The sequence below is a fragment of the Eimeria acervulina genome, genomic scaffold (assembly GCF_000499425.1).
Source record: "Eimeria acervulina Houghton genomic scaffold, Eah_scaff274, whole genome shotgun sequence".
Classification (NCBI taxonomy): domain Eukaryota; phylum Apicomplexa; class Conoidasida; order Eucoccidiorida; family Eimeriidae; genus Eimeria; species Eimeria acervulina.
Window position 1 is genome coordinate 6,052 of NW_013549935.1, and position 19,830 is coordinate 25,881.

General features: G+C 38.0%; 2 protein-coding genes across 2 annotated transcripts; one reads left to right on the top strand and one right to left on the bottom strand.

Moving 5' to 3' along the window:
* Nucleotides 1-4,650: 4,650 nt before the first annotated feature.
* On the top strand, nucleotides 4,651-10,726 carry EAH_00030000 (vacuolar protein sorting-associated protein, putative; the record flags this gene model as incomplete). Its single annotated transcript, XM_013396174.1, has 8 exons — nucleotides 4,651-4,800; nucleotides 5,159-5,524; nucleotides 6,316-6,396; nucleotides 7,826-7,966; nucleotides 8,606-8,687; nucleotides 9,114-9,321; nucleotides 9,739-9,979; nucleotides 10,640-10,726. 8 exons carry the CDS (start codon nucleotides 4,651-4,653, stop codon nucleotides 10,724-10,726), a joined length of 1,356 nt encoding a protein of 451 aa, XP_013251628.1.
* Nucleotides 10,727-12,520: 1,794 nt separating this feature from the next.
* EAH_00030010 (hypothetical protein, conserved) lies at nucleotides 12,521-16,056 on the bottom strand (the record flags this gene model as incomplete). The annotated part of the gene is made up of 4 exons (XM_013396175.1): nucleotides 12,521-13,948; nucleotides 14,297-14,533; nucleotides 14,728-14,930; nucleotides 15,195-16,056. 4 exons carry the CDS (start codon nucleotides 16,054-16,056, stop codon nucleotides 12,521-12,523), a joined length of 2,730 nt encoding a protein of 909 aa, XP_013251629.1.
* Nucleotides 16,057-19,830: the final 3,774 nt, after the last annotated feature.

Here is a 19,830-nt window from a genome sequence, read left to right on the forward strand (position 1 = left end):
GCAGCAAGAGCAGCAGCAACAAGAGCAACAGCAGCAGCAGCAACAGCAGCAGCATTTATTTTTTGTTTTTTCTCTTTCTCTCAGCTGCTTCTTTTATTGTTTTATTTTGTTTGTTTGTTTGTTTGTTTACTGCAGCCAGTTGCTCTATGCTTCTCATTCAATGCAAACCCTAAATCCTAAACCTCAACGACAAACCCTAAACCCTTTAAATGAAAACGTAAACAGGGCATCGCGTCAGTGTTCAGGGTTTAGAGTTTAGGGTTTCAGGGTTTAGGGTTTAGGGTTTCAGGGTTTAGGGTTTAGGGTTTAGGGTTTGCCTTTTCTTTTCTGCGATTTCTTTTGCTTCTTGAAGGGAGTGCGTGAGGGAGAGAATTTCTTGTCTGAGTGCAGCATTAACTTTAAATACGTCAGGGGTTTGCTGCTCTTGTCTTTTTGTTTTGCTGCTGCTGCTGCTGCTGCTGCCTTCTCTGTTCACCTGAGATTCAAACCTGCCAGCAGCAGCAGCAACAGCAGCAACAGCAGCAACAGCTGCAGCAGCAGAAGCAGCAGCAGCAGCAGCAGCGTTGCGGCTCATCAACAACGGCATCAGCAGCAGCAACACCAGCAGCAACAACACCTCAGCACCATCAGCAGCAGCAACAGCAGCAGCAGCAACAACAGCAACAGCAGCACCATCAGCAGCACCAATAACAACAGCAGCAGCAGCAGCAGCAACAGTAGCACCAGCAGCAACAGCATCTGCACCAGCAAAAACAGCAGCGGGCAGCAGCAGCAGCAGCAGCAGCAGCAGCAACAGCTGCAGCAGCAGCGGCGGCAGCAGCAGCAGCAGCAGCAGGAAGATGCTGACCATTCGAGTTGGAAGGTCTTTAGCGTTTTAATTAAATTATGCGTTTGAAGAAAATTTAAAATGAAATCCTCTTCATTATCTGTGGAGACCAACAAAGAGGGGTTGATTGAAACAAAAGAGCGAGCAGCAGCAGCTGCAAGCAACGACAAAACAAACAAAAACAAACAAACAAAATGCATGCAGACCGTCCTCTATCTGCTGCTGCTGCTGCTGCTGCTGTATACGTTGCTGCAACAGCAGCAGCAGCAGTAACAGCAACACCAGCAGCAGCAACAGCAACAGCAGCAGCAGGGGCAGCAGTGGAAGGAGAAACAGCAGCAGCAGCAACACAAAAAAAGAGGGAGGAGGTGCAGCAGCAAGAGCAGCAACTGCAAGAGCTGCAACAGCAAGAGCAGCAGCAGCGAAAGCAGCAGCAGCGAGAGCAGCAGCAGCAAGAGCAGTAAGAGCAGCAACAGCAGCAACAGCAGCAGCAACAGCAGCAACAGCAACAACTTCGAAGGCTTCGCAGCAAACCTTTTTGTTTTTTGATGATTTCATTTGCTTTTGCTTCTAGTGTATTTAAGTCTTGGATATTATAATCTAATTTATTTTCCTGTTCTTCTTTTTCAGTGTCTTCTTCTTGCATGAACTGCCTGTACACCTCAGCCTCCAAATCTCCGCTCAGAGTCTCCCTTTGAATTTCTTCAAAATTTATTTCATCGCAGTCGCCGCTAGAGAGGCTGAAAGCTGCGGTGTACAGACAGTTAAAATAAATCTATTTATTTATTTATTTATTTATTTATTTATTTACGTTTTGTTTAGTCGTTCAATGATGTAGAAATCATTAACGCAGCATTCTAACTGCGCAGACACCGCAGTAGCGATAAACAAAATAAAAATAAAAATAAAAATAAAAACCGCTGGGTCTGATTCTAAACAATAAACCCACAACTCTAAACCCTAAACCCTAAACCCTAAATTCTAAACTCTAAACGCTCTCTATAACCTTTAACCCTAAACCCTCGTTATTACTCCCCAAACCCTAAACCCTAAACCCTAAACCCTAAACCCTAAACCCTAAGTCCGCCTCATGACGAGAAGCAAACAGACCCTAAAAGCAGACTGCTTCAACGAAAGCAGCAGAAAGGAGGAAAATATACTTGTGTTTATTTGCTGGTGTTATCTAACATACTTTCTTTAGCCTCTCTTTTTGAATTATAGTCAACTTTCTCCGTATTTGTTTATTTCTAGTGATTTACTTTGATTTATTTATCTCGCTTTATTATTTATTTATTGCGGTTTTGTTTCTCCTTTTACTTTTCTCTGTCTATTTGCCTCTGTTTATTTGTCTTTGGGTTTTTCTTTTTGTTTATTTTAAAGTTGATTTGTCTGTGTTTGTTTGTTTTTCTCTTCATACATTTATCTTTCTCGCCTTTGTTTGTTTCTGCGGTCTTCTCTTTGTCCTTTATGCTGCTCATTGATTCTTTCTTTTTATTTTTTGTTTATATCTGCTGTTGCCGGCAGTTGTCTGTCTTTGTTTAATTTTTGTTCTTCATTTTAATCTCCTTTTTCTGTGTCTCTCACCGCTGATGCTCTTCGCTTGTTATAGTGTTAGCATTTGCGGTGTATTTGTTTATTTTTTCTCGTTGTATCTATCCCTGTTTATATGTTTACCTATTTATTTATCGGTTTATTTGCCTTTGTCCGTATGTTTGTGCTTATTTACTGCTGTTTATTTATCTGTATTTGTCTTTACTCATTTCTGTTTATATGTCTCCGTTTGTTTTTTAGTTGTCTTTGTTTGCTTTTCTCTATTTATTTTTCTCTGTTTGTTTCTCCCTACGTTTGAATAAGGCTTGCAGCAAAGCAAAGAGAAAGAGTCGCATTTATTTATTAAAGGCCGCAAACCCTAAACCCTAAACCCTAAACCCTACATTCGCTCATGACGTCGACAGTCAAGCCTCCCACCGTTGCATGCGTGTTTGCATGCGTTTGTTCTTCTTTGTTGTTTCTTTCTTTTGCAGCCATTGTCTCTCTCTCTCTCTCTCTACATATATATAATATATATAGTATGGAGCATCAAATGTTGCTGCTTTTGCCTGGGTTCACGGCGCACAGACTCTTCTCAGGTGTGCACACACTGCGCTGCAGCAGGGCCTAAACTTCGACGCATATCTGCTGCACACTCCTTGGGCCTTAAGAGGCCTGTACATACATACAAGGTGTTGAGGTGTACGTACACCTCAGAGCTCGCCGCATCTGGGGGACGGGCTGCACTAGAAAAAGCGAGAAAGAAGACAAAAAATGCCTTCAATTGTTTCTAATAATGTTTTTAATGCTAAATTATTAAAAAAGAATGTCAGTTTTTCCTATTTTTCGACTGTTCTTCCTGTACATGCAACCCCCGCTGCCGACTGCCCACTGGCGGGGGCATTCAGCTTGGGCGATCCACGGTGTATTTATGAACGGTTTTCAGAAATAATAGGATCAAAAGAAGCGAAATATTTATTTATTTACTATGTTTCGTCTAAAAAATCAATTCTTTATGCGCAAAGCCCCGACGGCTGCAGCCCATCCGCACCGCTGAGGAGTCGCTGGGACTATAGAAGCGGAGTCTTTGCTCCCCTCAGCCCCCCACAAGGGGAAAATAAGAATAAAAAGAATATTTGAATTGTTGCTTTTATGCATTCTGCCTAAATTCAAAAGGTGATCGCTTCTCTTTTCGCCTTTCTGAGGTGTATGTACACCTGATGGTCGGAGGTTGACCGCCACATGCAGCGGCCGACACACCACAAGTTATTCTTGAGCCTTTTTTGAATATATTTTGAGGCATTTCGCCTTGTTTTGCGTTTTTCTTCTTCTTTTTAGAGATCTTCTTTCAATTGAATCCCATTTCTAGGCCTGCTTTCTTCAACACTGAGAGAATTGAACGATTTTCTTGACTGGTGTTTTGTTTCGCTTTACTAGCGAGCAGGCTGCGGCTTCCTTTGTTTTCTTTTGCATGCAGCTTCTTTGCTCTTTGCTGCTGCAGAATTACTCTATCATTTTCTGTTTCCACGAGGAGTAGAAGGCGCTGCTGCTCTCTGTTGCAGGAGAAAGCTGCTGCTGCTGCTGTTGCTCTTCCTCCTCGTTGCGTCTCGCTCTATCTGCTGCAGCAGTTTGAACGGCCCCTCATACAAACCCTCAGATGCTGAAGCAGCAAATAAACAACAGCCACACTTAAGCTGCTGCGTCGGCGATTACGGTTTGGGGTTTATGCTTTAGGGAATTGCAGTAGCTGGTGTTATTATTATTATTACTATTTATTATTCTTATTATTATACCGCTGAGGAGTGCAGTGCAGCAGGAGAGAAGCAAACAGAAGCAACGCATGCAGCAAAAAGAACCATCCATGTGGTGATTTGAGCGCGGCAATGAGCCGCCTAATTACACCCAATGGCTGAATCATTCAAGAGAAGAAAACAACAGCAGAAGCAGCAGCAGCAGCAGCAGCAGCAGCATTAGCTGGGGATTGTGCTGAGTGCAGGCGAAGCACATGAGACGTATTGCATGCAAATTATATAAATAAATTTATTTTTTGTCTTTTTAATAACGATGGACGCAACTAGGGGTCTCCCCTACTGTTGAATTGAAGAGCGCCACCGCTGCTGCTGCTGCTGCTGCTGCTGCTGAACGCAGCTGCTGCTGCTGCTGCTGCTGCTCTTCCCTTTGTCTATATTGCATTATTATTGCAGCAACAATAAGCAGAATAGTGCGGAGAACAGCAGTAATAATAATAACAACAATAACAACAATAATAAAAATAATAAGAAAAGAACAAGAGGATGGGGCGAGAAGATTTGCTGCGTTTATGTCGGCAGCATTTGCAGGCAATGCTGCGCGCTGCAGCGGGCCTAAAAGTGCTGCTGTTAGACAATGAAACTGTTGCTGCAGTCTCTTGTATTTTGTCTCAGTCAGATATTCTGCAAAAAGAAGTAAGATAAATATTCTTTATTTAACTAGTTTATTTACCTATATATACATTTAAATATATATATATATATACATATATATATATATACAAACATATATATATATGTATATATATATATATATGTTTGTATATATATATATATATATTTATATGTATATATATATGGGTATATTTCTTTGTAAAATAATTTTGAAGGAAGTATATCTACAGAACGACTGTTTTCTTCTTCTCTGCTTTTTTTTGTTTTTGTCTGTCTTAATTTCTTCGCCTCTATTTTTTAAAGTTGAAATAAATGCATGCAAATAAATGCATGCATGAATAAATGCTGTTTATTGATTTATTTTATTTGTTTGCTGCAGGTTTTTCTTGTAGAAAGACTTGATTCGTTTACACCGGGAAACTATGAGCACCTCAGCACTGTTTGCTTTGTACGCCCCACAAATCAAAATCTGCTGCTGCTGCTGCAGCTGCTGCAGCAGCAGCAGCTGCCCCCACACCATCAGCTGCAGCAGATGCCGCAACAGCAGCAGCAGCTGCAAGACCTGCACCACCTACACCATCTGCAGCAGCAACAGCAGCAGCAGCAGCAGCAACAGCAGCAGCTGCAGCAGCTGCAACAGCGACGTATTAAAGATCTTCACTTATTCTTCTCTGCTTCTCTTCAAAGACAGTCAGATACACTCAAACGTCTCGCCCGTCATGATTATGCAGACAAGATAGCACAGGTGAGAAATAAATTAATTAAATTAATTAATTAAATCTATTAAATCAATGGAATAAATACATTTAAATGAAATATAATAAATATTAAGCTAGTAGAAATAATCTAATTATAGTGTTGTGCAATAAACAAGATAAAAAAGGATAAATAAAACAAACAAATCTAAGTTAAGGAAATACATTTAAATAAAATAAAGTAATATATAAAGAAAATAGAACAAATGTTTGTTTATAATATTAAACAAATGCACATAATTTAATTATAGTATTAGCAGACATTGATTGAAATTAATGAAAAAATAAATGCGGTGTACAAACTGCACGGATATAAACACAAAAAAAATAAAATAATTTACTCATTATAAGCGAAGCTACCAATACCTTTAACTCTATATAATGCATATATCAATATATATATATATATCTGCATATATATATATATATGTATGTATATGTATATATATAACCCGTAGAATGCATGTATACATAAATTTATATCTATGTTGACGTCTATATTCAAAGTTGTATATTTATATGTACATGAATATTTATAATATAGAGTTAATATATATATATATGTATATATACATATATGTATATATAATATACATATATATATATATATACAAATACACCGCTAGGGCGGATGCAGACCTATATGTTTTTATTTCGTTTGTTTTATCTATCGGATGCCAAATGTTCAATAGCGCTTAATTATATTTCTTGATTTAATTAATTAATTAATTAATTTATTTATTTATTTATTTGTTTATTTGTTTGTTTATTTATTTGTTAGGTGTTTGAATTGCTGATAGACTTCGTTCCTCTCAGCCCTCGTCTTTTCTCTCTCTGCATTCCGGCGGTCTCTCAGCTGCAGGTAATTAAAATATTTTTAATTTAATTATATTTTATGTATATTATAAATATATAAAGAGATATATATACATATATATATGGGTTCTATATATTATAATATATATAATATTTACAATATACATAATATATATTATATATATTATGTACGGTTATGTTTCTGCTTCTTGTTATTGTTTATTATTATTTTGTTATTGTTATTATGTTTATTATTAATTATTATTACTATTTTAATTTTTGTGTATTTGTATTGCAACTGTTGCTTGAATTGTTCAGAGTTGTCGGCTGTCTGTCCAGCATCACCATCTGCAGTTCTGTTGTTTATTTTAACAAATATATTTGTTTATGTGCATTTATTTAAATAAATATATTTGTTTATTTTGTGTTCATTTTAATGCATGCAGCTGCAGCCTGTCTCTTCTTGGGGTCCGTATGAAGAAAGCATCTTTCAACGAATGGTTGACGGTTTATTTTCTGTTATTTGTTTACTCTCTTCTTCTTCTTCTTCTTCTTCGTCTGCTGCTGCTGCTGCTGCTGCTCCTCTTATCCGTTTTTCAAGAAACAGCTCTGTTGCTGCGCGGCTTGCTGCAACACTCAGCAGCAAATGGATGCAGACAAAGCCGCCTAATATAAACCAGCAGCAAGCATCTGCACAATCAGGTGCCTCTCTTGCTGCTGTTGCTGCTGCTGTTGCTGTTGCTGCTACTGTTGTTGCTGCTGTTGTTGTTGCTGTTTTTACTGCTGTTGCTGCTGCTGGTGCTCTTGTTGTTTCTGCTGCTGCACCGCCTCCTCTTGCTGATGCCGTCTGTGTTGCTGCTACTGCTTCTGCTACTTCTGCTGCTGCTGCTGCTGTCGTTCCCAGTGCTGCTGCTACATGTGCTGCTGTATCTGCTGCTTCAGCACCGCAGCAGCAGCAGCAGCAGCAGCAGGCTTAGCAGCAGGAGAAGAAGATAATAGTATTTGATTTGTTCGTTTGTTTAAAGGAAGAGAGGGTAGCCGTCTCGTGGTTTTGCTCTACGACCGCACCGAGGACGCTGTAACACCACTACTTACTCAGTGGACATACACCGTAAGCTCAACATTTATTTATTTATTTATTTGTTTGTATCTTGTTTGTTTATTTAATTCAAATAGTTATTTGTTTGTTTGTTTGTTTATTTGTTTGTTTTGTCTCATTTGTTTGATTGTTCAATTGTCTGTTCGTTTGCTGTGTTTGTTCGTTTTGTTTGATTGTTTAATTGTTTGTTTGTTTGCTTGTTTGTGCGTTTATGCGTTTACGTATTTATTTATCATATATATATTACATATACATATAAGTGCAACAGCAGCGCGATTAGCAACAGCAACAACAGCAGCAACAGCAGCAACAGCAGCAGCAGCAGCAGCAGCAGCAGCAGCAGCACGATAGCAGATATGTTGTGTGCAATGTGTAGGCGATGGTTCACGAGTTAATCGGCATTAATTTAAACAGAGTCAATTTGAAGAAAGTTCAAACAAATAACACAAAAACAAACGCAAATGAAGAAGTCAAGGAAATTCTCCTCTCGCAAACGCACGACCCCTTCTATGCAGAGGTAACTGCAGCAGCAGCAACAGCAGTAGCAGCAGCAGCAACAGCAGTAGCAGCAGCAACAGCAGTAGCAGTAGCAGCAGCAGCAGCAGTAGCAGCACCCGTAGCAGCACTAGCAGCAGCAGCATTTGTTCATATGGATGTGTGTTTTGCCGTTTATAAGTGTCTAGGGTTTAGGGTTTAGGGTTTATAGTTTTGTTTATTTGTTTAATTGTTTATTTGTTGATGGTCTGGGGTGTATGCGCACCTCAGCATTGCATGTCGAACTTCGGTGATTTGGGGGTTGCAGTTAAACGCCATTTAGAAGAATATCAACAAAAAGTAAATGCAAACCGCAGACGCATTTCAACGCCTCCTGCTGCTGCTGCTGCTGCTGCTGCTGGGGCTGCTGCTGCTGCTGGGGCTGCTGCTGCTGGGGCTGCTGCTGGGGGCGCTGCTGCTGCTGCTGCTGCTGCTGGGGATCCTGTTGATCGTGCTGCTGGGGATGCTGCTGAGGGTGCTGCTGCTGCTGCTGGCGTTTGTTGCTGTTGCTGCTTCTCGTGTTACTGCTAGCGCGGCTGTAAAAGTATATAGTGTGTTGTTGTATTTATTTCTTTTTATTTATTTGTTTAAATATTTATTTATTTATTTATTTGTTTTGTAGACAAAGTCGTACGACCATGTGACGACAGCAGAGGAGTTGAGGGATATCGTTGAAAATTTACCCGAGTGCAAACAGCTGTCAGGTACTTCGTTTATTTATTTATTTATTTATTTTATTTGTTTGTTTGCTTGCTTATTTATTTATTCATTTATTCATTTGCTTGTTTGTTTGTTTCTTTGTTTCTTTAGTTGTTTGTTTATATATTTTTCTATATATTTATTTATTATTTATTTATGAAGGCTCTGGATTGAAGCACATCACCCTGGTGCATTGTATAGATACGCATTTACATAATTATTTACACCTATATTTGTTTATATTTTTATACATTTACTTATATTTATTTATTTATATATATTTATTTATTTATTTATTTGTGAAGGCTCTGTATTGAAGCACACAACGCTGGTGCATTATATAGATACGCATTTATATCTACACTAACTACATACACTAACATTTTAATCTATTTACATTTATTTATTTATTTATTTATTTATTTGTGAAGGCTCTGTATTGAAGCACATAACGCTGGTGCACGAATTGTCGCGAGTTGTGCGGGAGCGACGCCTTCTCTTTTTGTCGGAGTTAGAACAGCGCATGGCGACGCACAGAAATAAACAAGAAGATTTCGCTGAAATTAAAAATATTATTACTCAAGAACACAACGTCTCCCTACTCGATAAACTCAGACTCGTGTTGCTATTCGCAGTCAGGTTTGCTGCTGCTGCTCCTGCTGCTGATTATGCTGCTGCTGTTGCTCCTGCTGCTGATTATGCTGCTGATGATGCTGCTGCTGATGATGCTGCTGATGCTGCTGCTGCTGATGATGCTTTTGCTTTTGCTGCTGCTGCTGATGATGATGATTATGTTGCTGCTGTTGTTTTGTTGCTGTTGCTGGTGTTGTTGCTGCTGCTGCTCTTGCTGCTGCTGTTGTTATTGTCTTGTTTTTGCTATTGTTGTTGCTGCTTTTGTTGATCTTCCTGCTGCTGTTGTTGCTGTTGCTGTTGCTGCTGCTGCAGTTTGCATGCGTTTATTTTCGCTTTTGTTCATTTCACTCGTGTTTATTTTTTGTTTATTTGTACCTTGCTTTTATTATTTATTATTCTTATGGTTATTATTGATGTGTGCAGATATGAAGACAGAGCGAAGACGAACGCGCTGAGGATGGAGCTGCAGCAGCAGCAGCAGCAGCACGGCATTGACAGCAGCAGCAGCAGCAGCACGAGCTTGTCTTTAATTGATGCTATAGAGCTGTACACATCAAACAGCAGCAGCAGCAGCAGCAACAGCAGCAGCAGCAGCTTCCAGCAGCATCTGCAGCAAGGAAAGAATCTGCTACAAACTGCGAAAAACCTCGCAAAGGGCATCCAAGTAAACTCTGCTCAGTTTTTTAAGTGTATATATATATAATATATATGTATATAATTTATATATATATTATATATTTATTTATTTATTTATTGAAATATATTTTTAAATGATTATATATATATTTATGTACATATATATGCTTGTGCGCATCTATTTATTTATTCTTATTTATATTTGCCTACAACTATGTATACATATTAATCTATTATTTATTATTTATTCGTTTGTTATTTGTTTTTTATTTATTTATTTGTTTGTTTGTTCATTTATTCTCGCATCAACTATGAAGGCTTTAATCAGTTATTTATTTGTTTTTTATTTATTTCAATTAATCTATCTATTTAATTTTTTTTATTCGCTGCCCGCTCATTACTACGCCTGTTAATGTATCAGTCTGTTTGTTTATTTGCATTTATTTTTAACATATATATATATATACATATTTACATATAAACGTAATTATATTCTCAGTTTATATTTGTTTATTATTTATTATTTTATTGTTTTGCTTATTTGCTTAATATTTGTTTTGATATTTGTTTATTCTTCAACCTTCGTATGATATATTTATTGTTATTTGTTTATTTATTTACTTGTTTATGTTTATTTATTTATATTTGTTTGTTTATATGTATTTATTTTTCTGTATTTGTTTGTTAGGGCGTGAGTAATGTCTACACTCAGCACAAAAGTCTTCTTTATTCTGTTGTGGATTCTCTTCTTAAAGGTGAAGCATTAATTAATTAATTAATTAGTTTATTTATTTATTAAGTTATTAATTAATTAATTCATTAGCTCGCTAATTAATCAATTAACTAATTAGTTAAGTAGGTTTATTTATTTATCTACTTACATTTGTTTTATTTATTTATTTGTATCTGCTTTATTTATTCATTTGTATTTGTTTTATTTATTTATATTTGCATTTATTTATATTTTTTTTATTTCCTCTCTGCAATTTTGTTTCTCTCTGCGACGTTATCTCAATTTTTGGGTTTTGTTTGTTTTTCAGTCTGTTGTATTCTACATTATTTTTCGTTTGCTTGCTTTGTTTGAGTGTTTGTTTTGTACATTCACCACATAATATATAAAGTATATATAATATATTCAAATATACATAAATAGCTGATATATACATATATACATATATACATATATACATATATATATATATACATATATACATATATACATGCATACATATGTACATATATATATATATTTATTTATTTTTTATTTGTTTATTTTTAGGCCGTTTGAAGGAAAATTTGTTTGGCCAACATTTTGAAGTTTCGACGCCAACAGACACCGCAACGCCGCCGAAAGAAGTAATTAATTATTCTTTTACTTTCTTTCTTTTATACTAAGCTTATATATATATATATACATTATATGTTATATTTTGTAGAATATATGTTCATCTAAGTCTGTAGATGCCTACATATATATATATATATATATGTGTGTGTGTGTGTATGTATATCCTTCTATCTGTTTGTTTGATGGTATATAAAATATATACAATATGAAATATGTAGAATAGAGGCTATTCAATCAATACATATATACATATATATATATATATAGATATTATATATATATTATATATATGTATATTATATACACCAATGTACAACACGAAAGATTCGTATTTGTTTGCTTATTTTTCTTTTTACTTCTTTTTAATTTGTCTTTGTGCATTGCATGCACTGCAGGTGTTGGTGTTTATAATAGGAGGCGCGACATACCAAGAAGAAAGAGAAATGATGGAGTTATCACAAAGCAGTGGAGTGTGTATACACCTCGGAGGCACAACAATTTTAAATTCTAAAATATTCCTCGCAGATTTATCACAACTCGTCTTTCAAGCAAACAGATAATTCATTTTATATTCAGCAACCTGCTGCTGCAGTTCTGCTACTGCTGCAGTTGCTGCTGCTGTACTTGCTCCTGCACTTAAACAGCAGCAAGTACAAGCGCAACATTCTCTCTCATTTGGTTTGCAGCAGCAAGCTGCTGCTGCTGCTGCAGCTGCTGCTGCAGCAACATCTTTTTCTTTCTTCGAATGTTTTGTGGCTCTGGAGAAGAGAAATGCAACGCCGCTCCTACACCCTAGTGCAGCAGTAGCAGCAGCAGCAGCAACAGCATCAACAATAGCAGCAGCAGCAGTAGCAGCAGTAGTAATACCATCAGAGTAAGCGGCAGCAGCAGCAGTATGTTGCAGCAGCACCAGCAATAAAAGTAGCAGCAGCAGGATTTGCATTAGCAGTGTGTGCCGTTCATTCTCTCATTATTATTATTTAGTATTATCATTAAATATTATTATTTTTTATGGAGGTGTGGGTTTAGAGAGGAAAGGAAAGGAAGGAAGAGGAGGCAGAAGCAAACAACAATAAACAGACAAACAACAATAAACTAACAAGGAAAAGAAATAAAAAAGAGTAAATAGCACACTAATTTAAAAAAAAAGAATTAGTTAATTGGAAGGAAATTAACAAAAAAGACAGATGAGTAGAAAGAAATAAATTAAAAGAAATTAATTTATTTTATCATTCCCCTCTTCGCCAGCCGTTCAAATGCCTTGGGGAATAAAACAGCAATTTCTTTTTTGAGGTTTTTTGCTGCATTTTCTTCTTTAAAAGTTTGCATGCGGCTTCTCTTTAATCCTAGTGAAGCCCCAAACCCTCTGCTGCACTCTTTTCCTGCTGCTGCTGCTGCAGCAGCAGCAGCAAACTCCTCACAAAGAAGAAAATCAATATCCAAGTCTGTTGCTGTCTCCTCAACACCTTTCAAATAATCAGGTGTCTGGACACCCCGAGGAGAAGATTCAATTGTGCTGCACTTCTTTAGAGGAGAATTTAAAAGAATTTCTTCTGCTGCTGCTTCAATGCGGGGGGAGCTTGATGCAGCAGCACCAGCAGCAGCAGATGCTGCAGCACCAGCAGCATCACCAGCAGTAGTAGTGGCATTTTCTTGTTGGTTTGTCTGCAGCAGATTGAATTTGCTGCTGTTTTCTCGCTTTTTCTTTCCCCTCCTGGCTACACTGAGGGTCGCCTTTATTTCATCTGCTGCTTTTGCAATTAGCCTCTGCAGCTCCCGCATAGATTGATTCTCTTCTTCATCTTCTTTTTCTTCTTCTCTTTGTTGTTCTCTTTCTTGAGGTGTATGTACACCCCAGGGTGTGCATACACCGCCCCATTCGTTGCCGCTTTCCAACCGTACGTTGAATTTCTCATCTTCGAATTTAGGTGAAGTGAAGCCGCTTCCCCTTCTCCTCATTCTGCTGCTGCTGCTGCTGCTGCTGCTGCTGCGGCTATTCTGTTCATTGTTTCTAATTTGCTCGGCAACAGACACCGCATACGCGGGCCCCTCATCTCCCCACGGAGGCCCCCGAGGGCCCCCTAATATTTCTTCTTCCCCTTCGATATTTGCTGTAATGGGGGCCCCTGTGCCTCCCCCAGCGTCTAAAGAAGACGGCCCCAGCCGTAAGCTTACACCTTTGGGGGCCCCCTTAGAGGCCCCTGTGGGGGCCCCCTTAGGGGCCCCTTTGGGGGCCCCCTGAGGGGCCCCCTGGGTGCCCCCCCCAAAGGAGGGCCCCTTGGGGCCCCCCCCTTTGTTGTATTTGATATATTTGTTGTTTTTCGGTGTAAGTTGAGGTGAAGAAGAAAAGGAAGAAATATGATTGTTATAATTTTGTCTTTGAGGAACTGCATTTTTTGCTTCCGTTAGAATGTGAGTTTTTAAATCTTTGATTATTTTTTCAAGAAAGAAAATATAAGTGCGGTAGCGATGAAGCAATTCTTTTTGTTGCTGCATATTGGCGTTTGCTTTTTCTTGTTGAGTGTTCATACACTGCATTCGCTGCAACAAACAAAACAATTCTTCTTCTCTTCCCTTCAAGCGTTTATTTATTTCTTCTTTTCGTGCTATTACCCGCTGCAACTCCACGCGCAGACGGCTCGCCTCCATCTGTATAATGCAATACACAACAAAACAAAAAAAAATAAATAAATAACTGGATGTCCTTTAACTGTTCATCTCTCTGTCTCTTTTTATCTTTCTATGCGCATCCATATATATTAAGTAAAACAGTGATAATTATTATTATTATTACTATTATTATTATTACTTATAATAATAGCAGTAATAAACACATAAACAAAAACAAATAAATAGGTGAAGTCGCATATCCCTAGATTTTCATGTATTGATTTTTTGTTTGTTGGCTTATTTCTGTTCTTTGTTTCTCTCTGTTGTTCGTTTATTTGTTTTGTCTATTTTTGTTATTTTTGTTATTTGTTTTATTTATTTATTTACCTCTGCCTCTGTTCGTTGCGCTTGCATGGCGATTTTGCTTTGAATTTGTTGTTTGATTTCTGCTCGTAGTTTGCTGTCTATTTGTTTTAATACTCCTCTGGTGCTGATGTCTGCTGCTTTCGCAGCAGCTGCTGCTGCTCCTAGCTCCACTGCTGCAGCAGCAGCAGCAGCAGACTCCTCCTGCTGCTGCTGAAGATCTACGCGCAGCCTGCTGCAGCAGCGCCGCAACTCCTCAACCTGCATATACACCCCAGCATTAATCCAAACAAATTCTGCTTCTCCTCACCCTTTGCTTTCAATCGATCTCTGCTGTGCTGCATGTAGACAAATAGAAATGCATGCATGCGCTTCTGTCTATTTACATGCATGCATGCATTTCTATCTCTTTGCATGCATGCATATGCATGCATGAAGCAGCAGCAACTCCTCACCTCCGCCTGTCTGCTTTTGTCTCTGTCTTTGAGTTGGCGCAATTCAATCTGCATTTCGCTTTTTAGTTGCCGTTCTCGCTGCAGCTCTTCCATTTGCTGCTGCAGCTGCTGCTGCAGCTGCTGCTGCTGCTGCTGCCGCGGCGGAAGGTCTGCTGTCTCTCCACTTCCCACCGCCCCAATGAAAGAAAAATCCAACGGCAGCACTAAACGCATGCAGCGCCGCATACACAACACTCGTTAATACAATATACGACGTAATAGAGAGTTATACACATGATAAGAATGTTGAATATATATATACATATATATATATGTACACGCATTTATAGAATACAATTTATATCTTGGAGAAGAATGCATGCAGATGGAGATGCAGCTAAAGACAACAACAGAACGGCGACTGAAGTCTAAGAAGATTTGCATTTTGTGCGTCTCGTGTTTCAAGTGTCTGTACACCTGACGCTCACTCGGCTGTCGGCAGGCCTCCATATATGCAGCCTCTTGAGATGTTTGCTGCCTCAGCTGCTGCAACTCCATATCCTGTTCTTTTATTCGCATGCGCAGCTGCTGCAGCTCTTGCTGCAGCAGCAACAGCTGTTGTTGCTGCTGCTGTTGTTGCTGCTGCTGCTGCTCCTGCCTTTGCTGCAGCCGCCACCGCACCGCCCTTTCATCTTCATTGTCTGTGCTGACGCATACTCCTGCTGCTGCTGCTCCTGCTGCATGTTGATGCTGCATGTCTTTTCTTGCTGCTTCCTCTGCACGCAGTCGGCGGTTTTCAGTTTTTAATATCGCCGCCTCCTGCAGCAACTCCCTAACAATGGCTTCTGCTCTCTCCAGCCGACTCATCTTGGAGCTGCCTTTCCATTGCTTTGTCTGCTCTTCAAAAGGAAGTGCAGCAGCTGCTGCAGCAGCTGCTGCTCCTGCATGTGTGTGCCGAGGGTGTCCACGCAGTATAATATCACTCTGATTTCTCGCTGCTTTTGCTGCATCCGCTGAGTCAACCGGCTGAATGTGCTGTTGCCTCTTGGGGCTGCATGCGGCAGCAGGGGCCTCAAGGAACTGTGAAAGGCCAGAAGCTCCATTTCTGAAGGTTGGGGGGGAATCGGGAGGCGCGTCTCTTGACTGTGTGTCCGCTGCTGCTGCAGGGGAAGCAGCAACCGAGACACAGTCAAGAGACGCACACGAGGAGCCCCGGCAGCTCTCTAAGGCTTCAGGAGGAACGGTTGGCTGGCGGTGTTGAGAGGCATAGGCAGAGAGGTCTTCGCCGGTGTTGCTGAGATGAAGAGAGGTCTCGTAGGGCCGCCACCAGGAGCGGGTTTGCTGCTCCATTGCAAAGGAGAGACATCACTCTGAAATAAACAAGTCCGAGGACTTCGAAGAAACATTAAAATGCAAACTTCTCCACTCCATTCTGCAAAAGAAGCGGATTCAACCCGCAGACACTCAAGAAGGCCGACTTCCTCTCACGTGCCGCGGGAGCCTTCCTGCAAGGCCCATCAATAAGTGCCTGCTGCGAATGAATATAGCGATTATATCAGCAATAAAGAGTTGAAAAATCAATACTCACTCAAACTCTTTCAAAAAATAGTACTTATGTTACTATAACCCCCGATCTGCACAGAGGTATGCACCAAGTTCCATGTACACTGCAATTCATGCAACCCGCCCGCAGCCATCGTCAAGCCGATGCAGATCAGTCCGTTCTTGGGATAACCCGTGTAGAAAGCTGAAGATTCGCTTATCAAAATGAAGAAATTAATAATCTTGAATTTGGTTTTAACAAGGCATGTCAAATTTAAATTTATATTTAAGGATAACAGAGCAACAGCAACCTATTTTTCAGTCGGCGGCTCGACCTCAGAAGTCTAGGGAATGCAGCGCGCGGCTGCAGGTTGATGTTTTTTGCGTTCTTTGAACAAAAATCAAAGCATTTTAACTTTTTTCTTTTATTTAAAACTGTTTTACTTCATAGTTTCTCAGCGTTTCCGCATATTAGAAAGCAGAATCCCCCGCATGGTCTGCCGCCTGTCCACGCAGCTACACCTGATCAGAAATTGCAAGCGAGTTGTTTCAGACATCATCTTGGCTTTCTTTTACTTTGAGTGAAGATTTAAAAACCCTGAAGTTTAGTTTTCTCTTGTCTGCAAATGAAGATATTTAGAAATGCAAGAACGAAACGCTCGCAGCTGCTTTCCCGCGGTTCTCCTTCCCCGAAGACCACTGGACCTTTAACAGTTTTCTCTATCAGCCGTTGACTAGACAAACTGCCTAAGTTATATGATTCTGCAAACTTCTATTTGCAGCCGTGAATTCCATTTTTTAAGAAAAATGATTAATAGAGAACGGGCGGCTTCAGTTTGCATTCACCATTCAATTCCGAAAGAATCCCGTTAAATGCCCAAGAAAAACCCCAAATATATATATATATATATATATATATATATATTTACTGTCAATTATACTTGTACATATGTGTATGCATAATTTGTATAGTTAAAGCTGAATGTTTACTATGAAATATTTTGTATCTTAATAATATATATAATATCCGCGGTACACCTCAAATACATTTAAAGTGTACATAAAACCTAAAACATATACTGGAACATGAATATACGTACAACCCATAGAGTACGTTTCATCAGATGTACATAGTTTTAATTCGTAAGTCACAATATTTATTTTATTTCAAACACCCTGGACGGAAGAACAAACCGCAACTATTATGAATGTTATTATTTATAATATTCATAATGTGCAAATAAAAACATGTGTGCACATATACGTAAGCATATAAAGAGTTTATTGGTTATGCAGAGATATGATGAAGATGAAGTGCAGGCAGTAGTAAAATAACTGTGAGTAACAACAATACTAGTAATTATTATATACGATGTAATCAATAAATACTAGTTAGTTATTACTCATAAATTATTAATAAGAATAAAATGGCATTCTACCACAATGTAACTAATAATAAAAGAAACAAAAAATGATACTTAAATAAATAGATAAATAGGGAATAACTAAATAACAATTAAACGATAATTAAATGATAATTAATCAATAATTTAATTGAATTAACAACACGATATATGAATGATAGAGATGTCACACTAAATTGGCAACAGCTAAATAACAAGAAAATGATACTTCAGCAATAACCCATCGATAATTAAATCACAAATAAACGATAACAAAACGATAGTTAGTTAAACTATAATTAAATGACAGTTAAATTGTAATTAAATTATAATTAAATGATAGGTAAATGACGACTAAACTACGATTAAATGATAACTACTTGATAACTAATCGATAATTAAATGACAATTAAATAATTAAATCATCAGTCATTGACAATAAAGTGGAAACTGAATGAGAATTGAATGATTATTGAGTGGTAATTGAAACGAGAGAAATGCAACGAACATAGAAAACAATAAAAGATAATTTGTGTATATTTATTTTGTTTATTTATATTATTGATAGTGTGAGCATCCAGCAGAACCCCAAGCTACGTCATCTTTGAATTTAAATGAAAAATCAGTTAAGACGCAATTCCTTCTTCTTACACTGAGCAGCAGGCATACATCTAAATAATATAAATAAATAGTATAATAAATGTCTAAAAACTCTCTTTGATTGTAAAACGCAATTCCTTCTTCTTAAATGAAGCAACAGACATTCTTCCGCTTGCTACTTCTTCTCAGCCACGCAGTCCTTGTCGGAACTCAGCTGGCTGCATTTCAGCTAGCTGCATCTCAGCTAACTTCAACTCAACTAGCTTCAGCTTAGCTTGCTTCAGCTCAGCTAGCTTCATCTCAGCTACCTGCAACTCAGCTAACTGCAACTCCGCTAGTTGTTACCCGTCTAGCTGCGGCTCAGCTAGGTGCAATTCACCAAAGAGCTGGACCCAGCTAGCTGCAATATAAATAGTTAGCTGCAACACAACTGCCCTATCTGTCACAGCTAGCTGTAGAGGGGCTTCACCCCCCTAGGGTTGTTATATTTCTTTTGCATTTGTTTGGCTTTGGAAAATGCATTAAGATATTGATGAGTAGATGGTTTAATTGACTGGATAAAATAATCACTACTATTATTATTGCTAAGTATTGCTGTTATTACTTATTATTATTATTGTTTATTATTGTTATTATTGCTATTAACCTGTTGAACTCAGTACAGACCGCAACTGCGTTGATATGTGACAAGCAAGCAAAAAGCGAGTTAATATCTTTGTTAATATCTTCTCTCTTCCTCAGAAGCGAAAAGGTATTAACAAAGATACTAACTCTTTATTTGAAAAGAAGAATAAAAGCAGCAAAACAAAACATCAAATTCAAATTTATCTGCGGGGCGTATAAGCTCTGCTGCAAGACAGTGTAAGCTATCTGCTACTCTCTTGGTTAGGCAGATATGCACGAAGCTGCAAATTGTAGACACTACAAAACCTGACTTATAAAAAATTTATAAATAAATAGATAGCTATATATATATATATATGTATACGTTACATGTATGCATATATGAGTATACATATATTCGTATACATATGCATAAAAATGTACATATATATATATATATATATTATATAATATATATATATGCATATGTGTATATAAGAGAGAGGAAAGCAAAATCCAAGATATCTGCGTCTTTGGTGTCAAACGATCACGAGGAGTAAAGCGCTTAATGGGTTAACCACATACAGCAATTAAGTGTATGAAATGGTATACTAAAAAAAGTAATTGATTATATAATACAAAATGCAATGGGATACTAAATTAAATTGATTGTATAAACTGTAATGTGATACAAAATAAAAGCAATTTATTATGTAGTATAAATTGTAATGCGATACTAAGAAAAAGCATTTTATTATGTAATATAAAGTGCAGTGGGATACTATCAAAATGTTTGCTTGCGACATGGTTTACCTTCTGCAAAAGTTGCGGCAAAGAAGAATTAACTAAGTATAGATTTGGAATAAAGATTACATGCAAATATTTATTTTTAATATATTGACTGCAGAATGTTGTCGTCTTAGGAGCAGAAGGCCTAAGCATTGTTCTTTTCCTGTCTTTGACGCTCTAGACCCTG